The sequence below is a fragment of the Lutra lutra genome, chromosome 5 (assembly GCF_902655055.1).
Source record: "Lutra lutra chromosome 5, mLutLut1.2, whole genome shotgun sequence".
Classification (NCBI taxonomy): domain Eukaryota; kingdom Metazoa; phylum Chordata; class Mammalia; order Carnivora; family Mustelidae; genus Lutra; species Lutra lutra.
The window spans coordinates 63799163-63816718 of NC_062282.1; the positions used below are offsets into that span (position 1 = coordinate 63799163).

At 36.0% G+C, this 17556-nt stretch overlaps 1 protein-coding gene across 5 annotated transcripts in view; it reads left to right on the plus strand.

Annotated features, from left to right (window-relative positions):
* Window positions 1-17556, plus strand: part of LOC125100527 (neuronal vesicle trafficking-associated protein 2) — a 91556-nt gene that overhangs the window by 922 nt on the left and 73078 nt on the right. For 3 of the 5 annotated variants that reach the window (XM_047730759.1, XM_047730760.1, XM_047730757.1), the window contains exons 2-4: window positions 7688-7773; window positions 9144-9243; window positions 10678-10711. In XM_047730759.1, coding sequence (XP_047586715.1) covers window positions 7688-7773; window positions 9144-9243; window positions 10678-10697 — 206 coding nt within the window. In that variant the 3' untranslated portion in view covers window positions 10698-10711. Of the gene's footprint in view, window positions 1-7687; window positions 7774-9143; window positions 9244-10677; window positions 10712-13558; window positions 14529-17556 lie in introns of those variants that run through there. The other 2 variants (XM_047730758.1, XM_047730756.1) reach the window with 2 other exon arrangements.

The following is a 17556-nucleotide window of genomic DNA, read 5'->3' on the forward strand; positions in this document are numbered from 1 at the left end:
CTGTTGTAAATGGGGTTTCCTCCAACGTAATCCCCTCTGTTTATTGTTTTTATATAGGAAGGTTCTTGATCTTTCTTTTCTTTATTTGAGAGACAGAGGGTAAAAGCAGACTCTGCTGCGGTGAGGCTAGATCTCAGGAGCCCGACATCATGACCTGAGCTGAAATCAAGACTGAGAAGCTCAGTCAGCGGAGCCACCCAGGAGCCCCACTTCTTGATCTCTTAAAAAAAATTTTTTTTTCAACTGTATTTAGGATTGGTTTTATATACATTTTGAGGGGGTTCGATGAAGTTATATCTCTAGTTACACACCACCACAATGAAGATGCAGAGCATTTCTATTTCCTGGAAAAGTCCTTCCTCTTTTTTGAGAGCTTATCCCGCCACCTGTGCTTTTTTAGAGTTCATTCAGCTCACCTATTAAAAGCGCACAATTGTGCTTTTCACAGAAATGTGCGACCATCACCATACTCAATTTTGGAACATTTATAATACCCCAAAAGAGAAACCTGTAATTTGTACCATACCCTGTACCCATTAACTCTCAGGATTCCCTCTCACTGCCCGCCCCTAACCCTAACCCTACTGCTAAGCAAATTCTAAACTTTCTGTCTTGATAGATTTGGACATCGCATATAAATCGCATCATACAATATGTGAGCTTTCCTGATTATCTTCTTTGGATTAGCGTATTGGTTTTTGTGTGTTAACTTTAGATCCTAGCACTTCAGTGCATTCTTTTATTATTAGAGTAAGTTTTATCATTGATACTGATTGTCCAGGTATATGATGATGTTATTTGCAAATAGAGAAAATTTCATTTCTTTTTTTTACCCATTCCTATGCCTGAAGTAGATTTGTTTTGTCTTACTGCATCCATTAGCTACTACCTCATGTACAGTATTGAATAGTAGTGGAGATTGTGGGCATCCTTGCCTTATTCCTGACCTTAGGGGAAATGCCTCTAGTATTCCTCACTAAATAAGGTACTGGTTTAGGACCAAGGCATACATATTTAAAATCTTAAAAAGTATTCCTCAATTTTTATTTTCTTCAGTTTTTTTTTTTTTAAATCATAAATGGGTATTGAATTTTGTCAAAGGCTTTCTCAGACCTATGGAGATAAACACATTTTACTGTTATATTTATTAGTATGGTATATAATATAAATGGATTTTCAATATTGAGCCAACCTTGCATTCTTGCAATAAATCCTACTTGGTTATGATGTGTTATTTTCTTAAAGTAGCTTGAACTCTGCTAATAATTTGTTTAGAACTTTACATCGTGATCTGTAGTTTTTCTTTCTTTGTGCTTCTTCATCTGGTTTAGGTGTTAAAGTTATATTTACTTAATATAAGGAATTACAAAGTTTTCCTTCCTTTTCAATGCTCTGGAAAAATTTGTAGAACAGTGGGACTATCTGGTGTTTGAAGGTTTCGTAGAATTCTGTGAAATCATCTGGGTCTAGTGCTTTTTGTGGAATAATTCCTTAACAACTTTTTCTCTGTCTTCTATGAAATTGCTCTTTTTAAGCTTTCTAATTCTAATGGGTGAATTTTGGTAATCTATATTTCCCTAGGAAATTATCTGTTTCATCTGTGTTTCTAAATCTGTTTGCATAGAAGTATGTGAAGTAGTGTCTTATAATTTAAAAAAATTTGTTGTGTTTCAATGGTTATTTCCCACCTGTCATTTTTTTTTCCTGTATGTATGTGTACTCCCCCCTTTCTTGATCAAGTTAGCCAGTGTTTTAATTTTTAAAAAACAGGATTTCAATTTATTAATGAGACATCTTGTTTTTCTAGTCTCTTTCTCATTAAAAAAATAAAAAAGGAGAAACTTTATTATCTCCTTGCATGTACTTTCTTTTGGTTTACTTTGTTCTTTTCATACTTTTTCTTTCAGCAGGACATTTCATTCATTTATTTTTATTCTTCCTTTTTCTTGATAAGTGTTTATTGCAATACATTTTCTTCTAACTACTACTTTAAGTCCCATAGATTCTATATACACAGTGTTTCCATTGTCACTATTCTTTAAAATTATAATTTCAGTTTGTATTAACCTTCTCATTCTAGTGTTACTTAGTAGATTCAAGGTTTTTTTTTTTTAATGTCTGGGAATTTTTTGTTTTGTTTTTGTTAGTACACTGTTTTACTGCATTATTATTATTTTTTAAGATTTTATTTATTTATTTGACAGACAGAGATCACAAGCAGGCAGAGAGGCAGGCAGAGAGAGAGAGAGAGAGGAGGAGGAAGCAGGCTCCCTGCTGAGCAAAGAGCCCAATGCGGGACTCGATCCCAGGATCCTGGGATCATGACCTGAGCCGAAGGCAGAGACTTTAACCCACTGAGTTACCCAGGCGCCCCATACTGCATTATTTTTTTAAAAAGATTTTATTTATTTATTTGTCAGAGAGCACAAGCAGGGGGGAGTGGCAGACAAAGGGAGAAGCAGGCTCCTGCTGAGCAAGGAGCCCGATGTGGTACTCGATCCCAGGACCCTGAGATCATGACCTGAGCCGAAGGCAGACACTTAACCTACTGAGCCACCCAGCTGTCCCTATTTTGTTGCATTTTGATCCGAGTGTTTGTAAGGTCTCCATTTTTATGGATGCTACTGATGTTTTCTTTGTGACCTAATTTATGATCCTTCCGTTTTGTTCTTTTTCTCCCCTGGAACCCATGCAATTGGAAGACTGTCCCTTTAAATCAGCTTGCCCTTTAAACTCAGTCAGTTCCATTAAATGGCATGCTTCGTACTTTATGTGATGTCTGGCCTTTTAAATTGCACATTGAAATCCCTTCTCTGTCATTTGTGCTCTAATCTGTCTGGTGTTGTTTTAGTATTTTCAGATTTAGGGTGGATTTAATCTTTCTGTTGGTTGCTGCAGCTCTCCTGCAGGTACTTTTTCTGGTGTCCCTCTTCTCTTCCCTGGTGGCCACAAAGCCCTGCTTGGGTGGAGCTGGAGCATATAGGATCATAGCTCTGTAATTGAATGATTTTTCTTATTTTACTTAAATGTCATTTTGCAGGTTCAGTGTTTTCTGTCCTCAAGTAATGCTGAGGGTGTGGTTTTGTGTAGAATTTTCAAAATGTGAAGTTGTTTGGTGTGAAATTTTGGGAATGCAGCTACTCTACATTTCTCATGGTCTTCAGTGACTCAGAAAGTCCAAAACTGAAGGTTTCTGAATAAGAGAAGTAAGGGGCACTTTGGTGCCTCCATTGGTTAATGGACTGACTCTTGGTTTCAGCTCAAGTCATGACTTCAAGGTTGTGGGATTGAGCCCCACATCGGGTCTGTGCTCTGCACAGAGTCTGCATGCCCCTCTCCCTCTGCTTCTCCTCTTCCTCTCTCTCTCTCTCTCTCAAGTAAATAAATTTTAAAAAGAGAGAAGTGATAGGGTTAGATTTACTCGGGCCATGCTATATAAGAGAGAGCAAATTGGAGGCAGGCAAGACTGAAGCCCAAGTTGAGGAATGTATAAATATTTTGTTTGTTAGCCTTCCAGACTAAATTCACTTTGATAATTTAGATGTATAAGATGGTACTCTGTGGGACTTGATTGACTCCTGAGAATGAGCTGTGGCAGGAAGCCTTCAGATATACTAAGCAGGGCCATGATTTTGGACTCCAAACCCCTCTAATGGCCTCAGTGTTAAAAGGCACTCAGGTTTTTGTTTTGTTTTGTTTTGTTCTGGCCCCTCTGCCAAGGATCAAAAAATCCAGGGGTAGTATAAGACACTTTAGCCCTGGGTTTCCAGCTTTTTTGAATAGTCGAAACAGGATAAAAGGTTTACTCTAGGAAAAGTAGAGAGTATGGTGATGGTGGTGGTGGTAGTGGTGGTGAGGAGCTCTACAGCTTAGGCAAGAAGCCAGGAAAAAATACAGTGGATTTGATTGAGAGCCTATATTGCTTTAGTGCCACAAATCAAAGGACGAATAATAGTCCATCAGCAAGATAGTGGATTAAAAGTGAAGAACACTGAAAGTGGATGAAGAAGCTTCTGGAAGAAAGGGGGGTGGAATGGAAGGGACGCATGAATTCGTGCTTGAAATCACCACCTATGCCAGTTAGGAGTAACTGGGTAGCTGAGATTATAAAACCAGTGTTGTGTTGTTGTAACTTTATGCGGTGCAGACCTAGGATCACTTTCTTATGCTTGGTTTCTCTGCTGAGGTGGGAAAAGACAATAAGGCAGTTTGCCCTGAATTTTGGTTTTGAAATTTTGGGATTTTTGCTGCTCCTTTGTAGTAGGGGTAACATGATCTGATATGGAGGACGGAGTTGGGCTGGGAGAGATTGGAGGCCAGAGTCCCGTTAGAGGACAGTCACAGTAGTCCAGTGCAAAGATAAAAGGTCTCACCCAAGTCAGCAACAATATAGAATACACAGGATCAATGACTGACTAAAATATGGAGAAGGAAGTTTTGATGCCAACTCTGAAGTTGATGCGCTAGGCCGCTGGGCAGACAATGGAGCCATTAACTTCAGAGTCCCCTTGCTGTGCTTGTGAGACCAGGAATAGGGTCATAGATTTATATTTAAACCAAGCCAGAAGTGCTTAAGTTTTACTCTGTTTTTGGTATATTTAATATTAATATTAAGGGGATGTTTATTAAATACTTATGCTTGGTACTCTATGGGGATTAGGTAAATTATGTATCCATTCAACAACATTGAACACTTTCAACACTGTGGGAACTAGATTAGGTGCTAGTGACATAGATGAATCAGAATATTCTGCTGTCAAGGAACTTCTAAATGAATAATATGAATATAAGCTAGTAGACAGAAATGCTGTAAGAGAGATATCTGACAAAGGCTTTAATAGTTTAGGGAAAGGAAAGACATAAAGGTAGGAAATAAAGGGACACAAATGGAGAAATTGCTAGTGGAAGGTTGAGATTATCAAGAGCATTGGCTTTGAAATCAGAAAGATATAATCTTGGCTCTGTCATTTACTAGTAGTGTAATATTAGCCAACTTAACTACTCTGATTCTCTGTTTCCTTATATGTAAAATGGAAATAATAATTCTTACCACAACAGGTTACTGCAAAGACTAGGAGAAGTACAGAATGCATGCAGAGTACCCAGCACAGTGTTTGATATAGAATAAATGTACAGAGATGGTTTGGAGGAAAGCGGGGCGGGGGGGGGTTATCCCAGTGAGTAGTATATAGTAGGCCTGAATAATATTGAATGAATGAAAACGAAGTTTTGGACCAGATTGTAGAATGCCTTGGAGACTGTCATTTCATAGTCACTGAAGATTTTTGAATGGTGGAGTAAAGTGATCAGAGACAGGTACACTTCTGTAAGATATACTTGAAGTTGTTTTTGTAAAGTGTAGTGGATTTTAGAAATCCAGGAGCAGGAAAATCAGGAAACTCTTCTAACATTTCAAGCAAGACTAATAAATCAATTCTCACAGAACTTGGGAGATATATTCATAATTTATATACAATAGAGGATGACAAGTGCTCTTGTGGAAGTACAAATAATTGCTTTGGAAGTGGTGAATAATTTGAGGGTGAGGGAATCAGGGAAGGTTTTATGGTGATTGAAGCTCCATGAGAGTCACACATGTTGCTGAGCCAGGAGGGAATTACTGGTGGGAAAAATTGTGTGAGCATAGCCCTGTGTATAGATCTGTAACAGAGAGTGATTAGGGAAGAAGTAGGAGTATATTTTGAGTGTGTAGAAACCGTGTAGAAAGAAGGCTAGAGGAAGACTGGAAACATTAAGTTGGGACAAAGTCTTTGGTGTAGGCTGGAGCTCCCCTTAGTGAAGTTTGCAAAACAAGTAGGAGAAATGATTTTGTCTTTTTTCTTTCTTACATCCTCTATACTCCTTGACATATTTTAGATCCCCAGTAATTACAGGTAGACTTGATGGTTCCTATCCTGACCTCAAGGAGTCATGTCTAGTTTAGGCAAGACTTACAAATGGAAAACATTTGAGAATGATGCAAGTACAGTATTCCAAAGGTGTTGGCATTTAGAGAAAAAGGTACATCTGGGTATATGAAGAACAGAGATTCTTAGACTTGAGTTGTTTTCCTACCATATCATCTGCACTATCATTTACTTAATATATTTATTTAAATATTTGCATTTTTTTCCTCTCAACTAAATTTCTTTTGAGAACACTTTACATCATTATCTCAGTGACAAACTTATACAGTTTGCCACAAATAGAAATTAATTAAAAACAATCTAATAAAGACAAAGCAATATTATTAAATTCTAGCCAAATAGCTTGTCTAACAAATGTTATCTGTAGTCATAAAGAGAGAGAAGCTAATCTCTGAAGTCATAATGACATACTAGTTCCAAACTTAGACTTTCTCCCTGATGTAATCAGATTAAAAAATAATGGGAAAGATATTGAGTTTCTCACTGTATGATTTAAGGTTCTTTAGTGCCAGTCTGTGCCCCACCCAGAATCAGTGGCACGCTTCTCACAAATTGGGAAATGCCATTTTAGAACATACTCTAATTCACTAGCAAAAGTAATACTTATTGCCTATCTAATATGTATGGTATTAGATACTGGATCTCTAATAAAGAATAAAACACACTCCCCAAGTTAACAACATGAAAAATCTCATGGTAATTGAGCATAGGGTGCTTTCTTAAATCAGAGAAGTTTCCTGGAAAGCTAAATATTGAATGGGGGGAAGAAAGCCAGGTATAGAGTGGTAGTGGTAGGGCAGGGATAAGGTGGGTAAGGGTTTGGGTGGGCAGATTACAGACAAATATAAAGGCTTTCAGGGAGCACATGCTCACTGTTTTATGACTTTGTTTTTAGACACACATGCCCTTGGGTTTTCTTCTAACAGTTAATATTTGGGAAGGCAGCATGGTTTAGTGAGTAGAGGAAGGAAACTTACTCACTCTGACAAACCTTTATTAGTACCTACTATGTGTCTGGTAGTGTGGGTAGAAAAATGGCAAAGACACACATAGCTTTGCCCTTAGGGAGGTCACAGCCTAGTGGAGGAAACACATTATAAATATGTGATATAAAAGTGTGCTAAGTGATGTGACTTCGGTGTTCCTGGAGCTAGTGCTGTGCACTGTAGAGAGGTGATGGTGTGAGCTGAGTCTTGAAGAGCAGGTAGAAATTTGCCTGGCAGGTGTGTGTGTGTGTGTGTGTGTGTGTGTGTGTGTGTGTGTGTGTGTATACGTACACGCATGCATGTACACAGAGTGTTTTAGCCATCTAGAACAGCATGTGTGAAGGCTGGGAAGTATAAGAACAAGGCACTTGAGGAACCAAAGGTATTTGGGACAGTTGAAATCATAATGTGTGTCTGGAGTTGAATGGAGAAGAAAGGAGAATATAGAGATGCATTAGGTCAAGATGTGGCTTCTGGTATTTGTTTGGTGTTGCTGACTTTTTGGGACTCATCTGTCAAATCAGTAAAGAAAGGAGATTTCCTAGGCATTTCCAAGGTAGTTTCTTGGTTTTCTTCTCCAGCATATTACTAGCTAATTTGTAAACTGGTATTATCTAGTGACTAGAAATATACCAACAAGTGTAAAAATCCCCAAAGACAGCTCAAGAGACATTTATAATTGTGCCTGTTATCAGGATAGTGAATCCTGTAAAATATGTGCCGGCCTTGATCTTTTACCTTTTCACTATCTCTCTTTTTTTTTTTTTAAATTAGCTTTAACCCAGAAGAATTTAGCTAAAAAGTTTGATTTCCCCATCCCTTTGAAAGAAGCTTCCAAAGTAGCGAAGAAAAAGAAAAAGGTATATTATAAAGGAGAATGAGCAGTATTTGAATTTTAGATTAACCTTTCTAAATACAAATGTGTGAAGATATTCAACAGTAGAAATAGTTCCATCTTTTGAAAGTTTAATTTACTGAAGTGAGAAAATAGAATTAATTTAGCAGAAATGTAATTGGGTTTGGAAATATTTATTAACTGTAGAGAACAGTCCTTCCAGTGTTTGAAGATATAAACACATTTTAATCAAAATGTGATGGGAGATTTTTCAAAGCATGAAAATGTATGTCTCATAGAATATAGCAAACTTCAATAGATAGTATAATATAAAGAGAAAATCATGGATTTAACAGAAAAGAATAACATATCTGTATTGGTGTCATATTGCTCTTTTAAAGACAAGGGATATACATTTAGTTTGTAGAAGGAAAGCTAACAGTGATGAGCCTTTACTGCTGAACCATTTTTACCTTTAGTTGTCCACATATCATGGTAATTTGAGTGTTTTAAACATATTCAAGATCACTAGCTCTACAAATCTTTGTTTTCTACCATATATTTTACACTTTGGTTTAAAGAAACTATTAGTGATAATGACATATAAAATCGTATTATTTCTGCACTTTGACTCTGTATGAGTTACAACCCAGGCACCGTATAAAATAACGTTCAAGGAGATTCACCTTAAATGTATTTTGAGTGTACATCTCATCTTCCCTCTATACTAAGAACTATTTTTTCCAAGAACCAATTCCCCTTGGGTGAGGAGAACAGAGCGGTAGCCAATTTTTACTTATAACTAATATATGTCACATACTGAGGTATGTGCTTTATATATATTTCATATATTTATATATATTTTTCATTAATTCTAATAATCCAATATATGAAGTTATTATTAGATGAGATGTAAACACTTCCCAACGTCAAGCAACTGTTAAGTGGCAAAGCCAGAATTTGAGTCTAGATTTGTTTGCTTCCATAGTTCTCATTGGATAACTGTCTGGTATTTTTGCTTTGGTGTGTCCTAGGAGAAATGTTTAATTCTTAACTAGAATAAAATACATTAAAAACTACAAGAAAATACAAAAAAATACCATTAAAAACAAAATTGGATGTGTTGGAACAACTTAGGTAGGACTTTATAGATCTTGCCTTCATCCAGGAGAGTTAATGTAAATACTACAGAGAGGAAATGCTAGGAAGTTAGCAGAAGAGATGACTGATTGTAGGAAAACAATTACATTTAAGTTTTAGGTTTCTAAGTACTGTTATTGTTTTATAGTGATACCCATTGACAGGCAACATGGTTGAGTCACTGCCAGTTGCCTCTGTCAGAATGTATTCCTGCTTCTCTGCTAAGTGTTCCTTAACTCTGCTTACTTTTTTAAGGTTTCAGTATGGAATAGAGTGTACAAAGTCATTTCTAGAATGCTTGAAGAAAATGAAAAATATAGACTCAGGCTGAAATACCAACAACTATCCTGTGAAAGTAAGTTAACACAATTTTTGATTGTATTAAAGAAAACTGGCTTCCCTAACCATTTAGTCACCCTTGGGTCACATTAGTCTAGTACTTCTCCTAATGGTCACATTCAGTGTACAGGACTATAGAAATGTGGCTACCATATTATCACTGTTCATCATAATTAAAAGTACAAAACGTTTTAAGCTGAGCTATAGACTAGACCACAGGCGTAGGTGTGAATGGAGGGGCGTAGAAGGTAAATAAATGTTGACTAAATTTACTGAGTGAAAGGAACACACTTGTTTGTTAAATCTGAATTTTAATGTCAGCTTTTTAATACGATTACAAAACTCATCCATATTGATGAAGAAAAACATTTTAACTGCAATATAAAATGATATATTCTGTGTCACTTTGTTACTTCCTTCCATGGATGCTGCAGTCTAATGCATTTGACAAAACTGCCCTTGAATTATGGCCTTGATGTCATGAATTCATTCCTGGAAAACAACTCATAAATTAAACCAGGTTCTAAAGCTGCATCAATATTGAATTGATATTGTGGGCAGAGCAAAATTAGATGTAATCTTGTATACTTATTGAAGTAATTGGAAGTCCTGGATTCTCAAGTTGGATTAAATTTATGTAACTAATAATGCCACATGAATTGATAGATCATAATAGTTACTTCCTTTCCTTCACATACTTGTTCTAATATTCATGTTACCATGCTGAACACTTTTATAGGATTTTAGTACCGTCACTCAATGACAGCTACTATTTTGACAGTAAATCTGCAGAATTGAGTTTTGTGAAGATCATTTTCATAAGATGGTAATTAGAATAAAATGCCATTTTGTAAGCAGTGTTACACTGGAAACTCATTACTCTTTGTGTAATATTGCATTAATAATGGCATAAATTGTTTGCAATGAGGACATATAAACCAATGTTCAGATTAGTGATACTCTATTTTATTTATTCAGTTAAGAAGGAGAATGAGGCAGAAGTGAGGATTAGGAGGAAAACAGTAGTCTGTGGTTTTTTAGGTGAAAAGGATGTTTGAATAGATAGAGCAATGCACACAAACCCTGAACATTGTTCTAGGTGTTAATCCAGATCCAGTTACTTTAATAGACAGATTACATCTAATATTGCTCTGGCCATACCTTGAACTTGTCAATTCTCTTGTGATGTTTACTACTAACCATCAAGTACTCTTATAAAGCCTATTTGGCAAATTAAAATAATATTCTGTGTTTTCCAGAAATAGCTTGTTATAAACAAGTACCCTTGTAATTTATTATTTTGCATTACAATTTTCAACCAGATTACAAAAACTGATAATATTGTTTTAGAAATGTATTGTAATTCTTATTTCTTAATATGTATTTATTAATGGGAATACCAGTGCTAGAGGCCAACTTGAATTTTCTGTATATTTTATGTTGTTCCTAGACTCAAATTACACAAGATGAAATCTTATCTTCTGGTAAGAATCCATTTATATTACAGTTATAAAATATAGGTTTTATTCCTTCCCCTTTACACTTACATTTTGCAACCTTTAGTGTATGCCCATTGCTGATTCCAGCCTGTTTCCTTCCTTTAACCCAGTGTTTGGCACATAGTAAGCACTCATTAAATATTTGTTGAAACTTAATAAACTTCATTTGAGCCCCATATTTATAGTGCTATTGAAACTACTCTTTCCATGATCCATGGTTTTTGTTTTTGTGGGTTTGTTTGTTTGTTTATATTTCCTGGTTCGCTTTTCTTTCTGAACTTGTCACATTTAATATTATCTTACTACTACTTTCAATTTTTCTTCTTTCTTAGTGTCCTGAAGGACGTGATATAGTTTTCTTTCTGCTTTTCTGACCATATTTTTTGTGTCTTTTTTAATTGTCCCTTTTGCTACCACTGAATAACAAATCCTGCCCTGAGAGTAATTGTTGGTTCTGCTCTCTCTTTACATATTTATTCTGAGATAACATACCCATCTAAAAAAATATATATTTATTTAATTATTTACTTATTTGGCAGAAAGAGAGAAAGCACAGGCAGGGGGAGTGGCAGGCAGAGGCAGAGAGAGAAGCAGGCTCCCCACAGAGCAGGGAGCTGGACCTGGGGCTCTAGCTCAGGATCCTGGGATCCTGACCTAAGCCAAAGGCAGAGGCTTAACCAACTGAGCCACCCCGGTGCCCCAATATACCATTTTTATAGCTTCAGTTACTCTGTGTGTATGACCCTTAAATCTTCCTTCTACCTTTGACCTCTGAATTTCTTTAGGCGATTCTACAGTTATTTTTAAAAATTACATGTTTTGAATCAGTGAATCATCTCTCCTCCTTTCATTTCAATTGTGCTTTGGTTTGCTAATTTTCTGGGTTCATTGAATTTCTAGGGAGAGATTACATCCAGTTTGGTTGGGTTTGGGAAGTACTAGAAAAATAAGCTGGGTGTTGAGAAAAAGAAATCAGAATTTTCTACATGGGAATATGGGGGAGGGGTGTATATTTTAGATATGGCCATGAGCAAATTCATGGAGTCCAAGAAAATGTTCAGGAAGGTAGTTTGATCAAGCCTTGTTTATGGTATTCATTGTGAAGAAAGGTATAAAAGTATACTGAGACTGTATTTCAGAGGGTCTCATGTGAGTAATATTTGTATTCCATTAAATAGGCAATTAAAAAAATGAAACATCTTCTTAACCCTTTACTCTAAATGTTTACAAATGAACAGAAAAGTTGCAAGAATAATACAAAGAACTCCAGCACACCCTTTACCTAGTTTCACTGATTTTTAACATCTTGTCACATTTGCTTTTTCATTCTTAGACACTTTCTCTCTTTCTCTGTGTATATATGTGTGTGTATAAAATATTACTCCTTAAGGGGTGCCTAGGCAGCTTAGTTAAGCATCTGAGGTTTAATTTTGGCTTAGGTCATGGTCTCAGGGTGGTGAGATCAAGCCCTGTGTCTGTATTCATGCTGAGCATAGAGTCTGCTTGAAATTTCCTCCCTCCCTCCCTCTCCCTTTGCCCCTCCCTGCAAGCTCTTTCTCTTAAAGAAAAAAAAAAATATATAAATATATATATATATATGTGTATATATATATATATGTAAATCCCTTAATACTTTAGTGTCTATATCCTAAGGACAAAGGTATCTTTTATATAACCACACAACAATCAAATTCAGAAAATTTATTTTTCCTTTGTAATTAATAAGTATTTTATAGAAACATAATAAAAGACTATGCAAATACCTTGTATATCATCTGTATAGAACATTTTAAAGCAGTGGATTGATCATATCTGCATTTTAGAAAGAATCTGATGTTATTTTGTAGAAAGGTTTGGAATGGAGGCAAGACAGGAAGTGAAAAAACTGGGAATTCTGACAAGGTCCAAGTAAAAGTGAAATGCTCTTAAATGGGAGTAGCAGAGTGGGTGGAGAGGAGACAAAGGATTTGCTGTGGGGGATAAGAGAGAGGATCTGAAGTTCTGTAAATGAGTAGATAAGAAAGAAGGAAGTCAGGAGAACTGGTTTTGTGAAGCTGCTGAATTTTATTTTGGTGTGTTGAATTTTAGCTGTAGTGATATATTCAGGTGAAAATTCCAGATGCGCTGCTGGAAGTGTCCTTATGGAGCTAGTGTACAATCTATGCTGCATGAAGGTCACAGGTAGTTGTGGCAATAGATGTGCATGGAAACCTCAATGTGAGGATGCTGGAGGAGGAGAGGATTGAGATCACAATGTTGGTGATGTCTAAGATGAAGAGGAATTCTTAGTTTCAAAGAGTGATTGTAGGAGCTTAATCAGAAGTCATGATAGGGATACAAACAAAGCTTGCAGAAGATAAGGGGCTTGGCAGTTCAAAGGGTTGCAAAGTCCTTGTTCAGTGAGAGTGTAGGGATACAAAAAGTGGGAGTATAGAATACTTCAGCTAGGAACAATTTAAGAGTCTGCACCTAGAAGTTAAGCAAAAGTGCCAACGGATGACATTGTCCAAAACAATAACCCACTTGTGAGTGGCTTGAAGTGACCTGGAGATAGAGGACTATGATGCAGTGTTTTTGTGACACAGTTTCTGTAAATGGAGCTGTTGAAGTCATCAAGGTTTTTGGCAGGAGCTGGAATGGAGAAGAAAATTATGAGTTATACACTGAGTGCATCAGAAGCTTTTTATGGTCAACTAGAGAGTAAAATTTATCAAAACAGTAAATATAGGAAGTGGCTAATTGTTGCTTAGTAGTCTTAGATAAAATATTTCAGTGACTATTGACCATGACATTTTATCTTAACAAGATTCATTTTTGTCATCTTTTATTTAGGATTAACCTATCTTTGGATCTGTTTACCTAAGAAGACTGTGAAGAGTTTAAAGATGGAACTTTAAATTGAATCATAACTATATGTTAATTTTGGCATGTTTTGTTGGAATTGGGACTTTCATAGTTGAATAGAAAAACTACCTTCGTTATAAATTCATAATTGAATAGAAAAATTACCTTCATTATAAGTAAATTATGTATTTCCTTGCAAGTTAATACAAATTTTTGTCAAATATTATTATCATATGCACACAAGTGTTACACAGATCTTATTCAAGTGTGAATTAATACTTATTCCATATCTTTTTAAAGTAATCTTATACTTTAAATTTTACTATAAATTTAAATTTAAATAGTAATATAATTGCAGGCATTTACAGTTGCCAACTTTTCCCTTTTATTAATGAATCTGCAACCACCACTTTATTCATTCTTCATTTAGATGTAAATGATTTAAATTAAACTTGGATTCCATTTAAATTGTTTTTTGGCTTCCCTTTTCTAAATTTCTCAATTGTTTTATCATAAAAATCTACAATTTACATAGTGATGATTATTTTGGGTGTTAAAACTAATGGTTATTTAAACCATCTTTTCATCCTAAGGAAAATTAGAAAATTTGTGTAAATTCTAAATTGTAATATGGAGTATTTTAGGAAAATTTGGAGGCAAAGATCAGAGGAAATGTTCTTTTCCTTTCCAAGCCCCTAATTATTAGACACATTATTTTTTTCAGTCAATAAATGAGAGATTTAGTATTTTGAAAATAATTTGGAAATGTTTCTTAGTGGAGTCCCATTATTTTCTACTCGGTATTAAGTAGTATTCAACTATTGCCTAGACCGTTTTTTTCTGCTTTTTGTTGATGCAGCAGTCTCTCTCCGTAAATTGTATTAAAGGCCTAGGTTGAACTGAAAACTTAGGAAAAGTCAAAAAGAGGTTTGCCCATGAAAAAGGCAAATAAAACAAACCTCACATGCATACTGAATTCTTTTATCACAAAAATTGAAGCACATGTATAGTAGATCTCTTTGGTTCTAGAGGCAATAGATTCCTTACCTAGAAATATTGGCCAGGTCCTTATGTTAGGTGACACAGAATGTTGCCAACTTTGAATGGGATCCAGTGCAGGAAAGGGCTCTGCAGTAGGTCCAGCCTGGGGTATAAGTCCTGCTGCTTGAGTCATGTGAATTGGGAAGACTATGGTGTTGGAGATACCATTAATGGGAACAGATGTAGTATGAAGCTTATATAAGGAAAGCCAACCACAGACTCCATAATGGAATTATAAATCAAGGCTATGCTGTTCACAACATAAAATTAAATGCCTTTAGAGAGAAAGTTTTGACATGTTTTGAGGCTCTGGTGGAGAGAAATTTACTTGGCCATGAGGCAAACAAACAACAAAATAACCAGCAGCAGACTGCCATAAAGTGAAAATAGTACATCTGGGAAGGAAACCTTCCCAGCAGGAGGTTCCTAAGTAGGACCAGAGAACACAAGTAGGCTATGTGAGGCGGTAGTCCAGTCCTCAGGTTACCCACATCCGCTATACTAGCTCGCCTCCCCTTGCTTGCACCTATGGCCAATTTGAGAAGTCCCATATAATCAGATGAAAGAGGAGGAAAAGTCTGAGCTTTGGTTTATGAATGGATTGGTTCAGTTTGCATACAAAGCAATAGAGATGGTGGCAATACTATGACCATGTTCCAGAGTGGCCCTGAAAGACATTGGAAAGGGACACGTGTGGTGTTGCAAGCTGCACACCTGGTCATCCACTTTGTAATATAGGGGGAGTGTCTCAAGGTGAAAATCTTTGTGGATTCCAGTGGCCTGGCCATTTTATCTGGAGCCTGGTAAGAAAGATGAATATTGGAGACAAAAAGGTAAGGTATAGATTAGAGGTATATGGATGGACATATGGGAAGGGACAAAGTGTGAAGATTTTTGTTTCACATGTTAACACTCATGAGAAGAGGCACTGAACAACTAAGACAGAATAATGACCACTTGATGTTAACTTCCTATCTTCATTGGCTACCCAGGAACTTGATTGTCTTTCTGTTTTCAGTTTTTTAATTTCAGTTATTATTTTTTTCCTTATGCCTGCTTTGGGTTTGCTTGTTTATTTATTTATTGATTTCTTGATTCTTAAACTAGAGACTTAGATTATTGATTTGGAGACTTTCCCTCTCTTCTTATGTATGCATTTAGTGCCATAATTTTTCCTCTCAGCACCGTTTTAACTACATCCTGCGGATTTTGGTATGTTGCATTTTTGTTTTTTTTTTAAATTTAATTGTAAATTTGTCTGTTCTTTAAGTTCTATCAGCTTTATCTTCACATATTTTGTATATTATTTGGTGCACACATATTTAGTTTTGCTATGTGTTCTTGGTAGATTGACCCCTTATAATTATATAATGTTCCTCTTTGTCTCTGGTAATTTTCTTTGCTCTTAAGTCTACTTGATAGGATCTTTATATAACTATTTCTGCTTTGTTTTAATATATCTTTTTCCACCCTCTCACTTTCAATTTGGCTGTATCATTCATTACATTTGATATGTTGCTTGCACACAGCATATAATTGGTCCTTGTCTTTAGTTAGCCAATCTCTGTCTTCTAATTGATACAATTTTACCATTTGTATTTAATGTAGTTCTTGATATATGAGGGTTTAACTCTTCCATTTCATTTTATGTTTTCTGATTTTTCTTCATTTCTCTGTTTTCTTTTTCCTGCCGTTCTGCTTCTCATGTGATCTCCATTGACACTTGAGTCAGTAATGGAAGGGGTGGTCAGGGAGTGTGGGAAGAAAGATAACACTCATTACTTGCCAGTAGGGTAGAAAATTCTGGCTCCCTATTTGGCCTTTTCTCACATAATCTCATTGGGTTATGGGGGCACTTCGATTTGGGGGAATGTTGGAAGTCTGGGGTCCCCACTCAGCCTTTGCTGCCATGGGTGTTGTTTGGGATCCAGTTTTTTTCTGTGGTGTTTGGCTGGTGAAGAGAAGTTAGTAAAATTTTCTGTCTTTCTAGGCTATCCTTTTCCAGATGGAGCAGGCATTTATTGGGACTTTTTTGTTTGTGCCCATTGGCATTTCCAGTCTGCTGCAAGTCCGGGATATATATTTGAGACCAAAAAACAAAGCAAAACTCCAGAAACTTACCACTGTGTTGTTATTTGGGCCTTGAGGTCCTTAGCTGATTTTTCTTCTTCTTTACATATTTGTCTTCGGTTTGTTTTATATATAATATCCAAGGTTTTTAGTTTTTAATACTTAGTGGGAGGAATAGGGAAAAGTATATCTATTTTATTTTCTTAGAAACATAAGTCTCAATTGATATTTTACAAAGGAAATTTACAGACAGTTCTATGAAGACAAGTAGTCATTTCATTAAACAGTGCTGAAACAATTGGATATCCATGTGCAAAAACATGAACCTCTATCTAAACCTCATACCTTATATAAAAGAATAACTCAAAATGGATCATGCATGTAAATGTAAAGTATAAAACCAAAAAATGTTTAGAAGAAAATATAGGAGAAATTCTTAATGATCTAGAATTAAGGAAAGGGTTCAAAGTGGGTAAGTTTGATTTCATCAGATAAAGTACATAAATAATTATAATATCTTTAAAAAAAAAAAGATTTTGTTTTATTTATTTGACAGAGAGAGACACAGAGAGGGAACACAAGCAGGGGGAGTGGGAGAGGGAGAAGCAGGCTCCCCCAGAGCAGGGAGCCCAAAGCAGGACTCGATGCCAGGACTCTGGGATCATGACCTGAGCAGAAGGCAGACGCTTAATGACTGAGCTACAGAGGCGTCCCGCATATTTATTTGTAATTGACAAAAATTGAAAACAACTCAGGTGTCTTTCAGTGGATGAATAATTAAACCATGGTCACCAAACCATGGCATACTACTCAGCAATAAAAAGAACCAGACTACTGATACACACAAAAACCTAAGTGAATCTCCAGAGAATTGT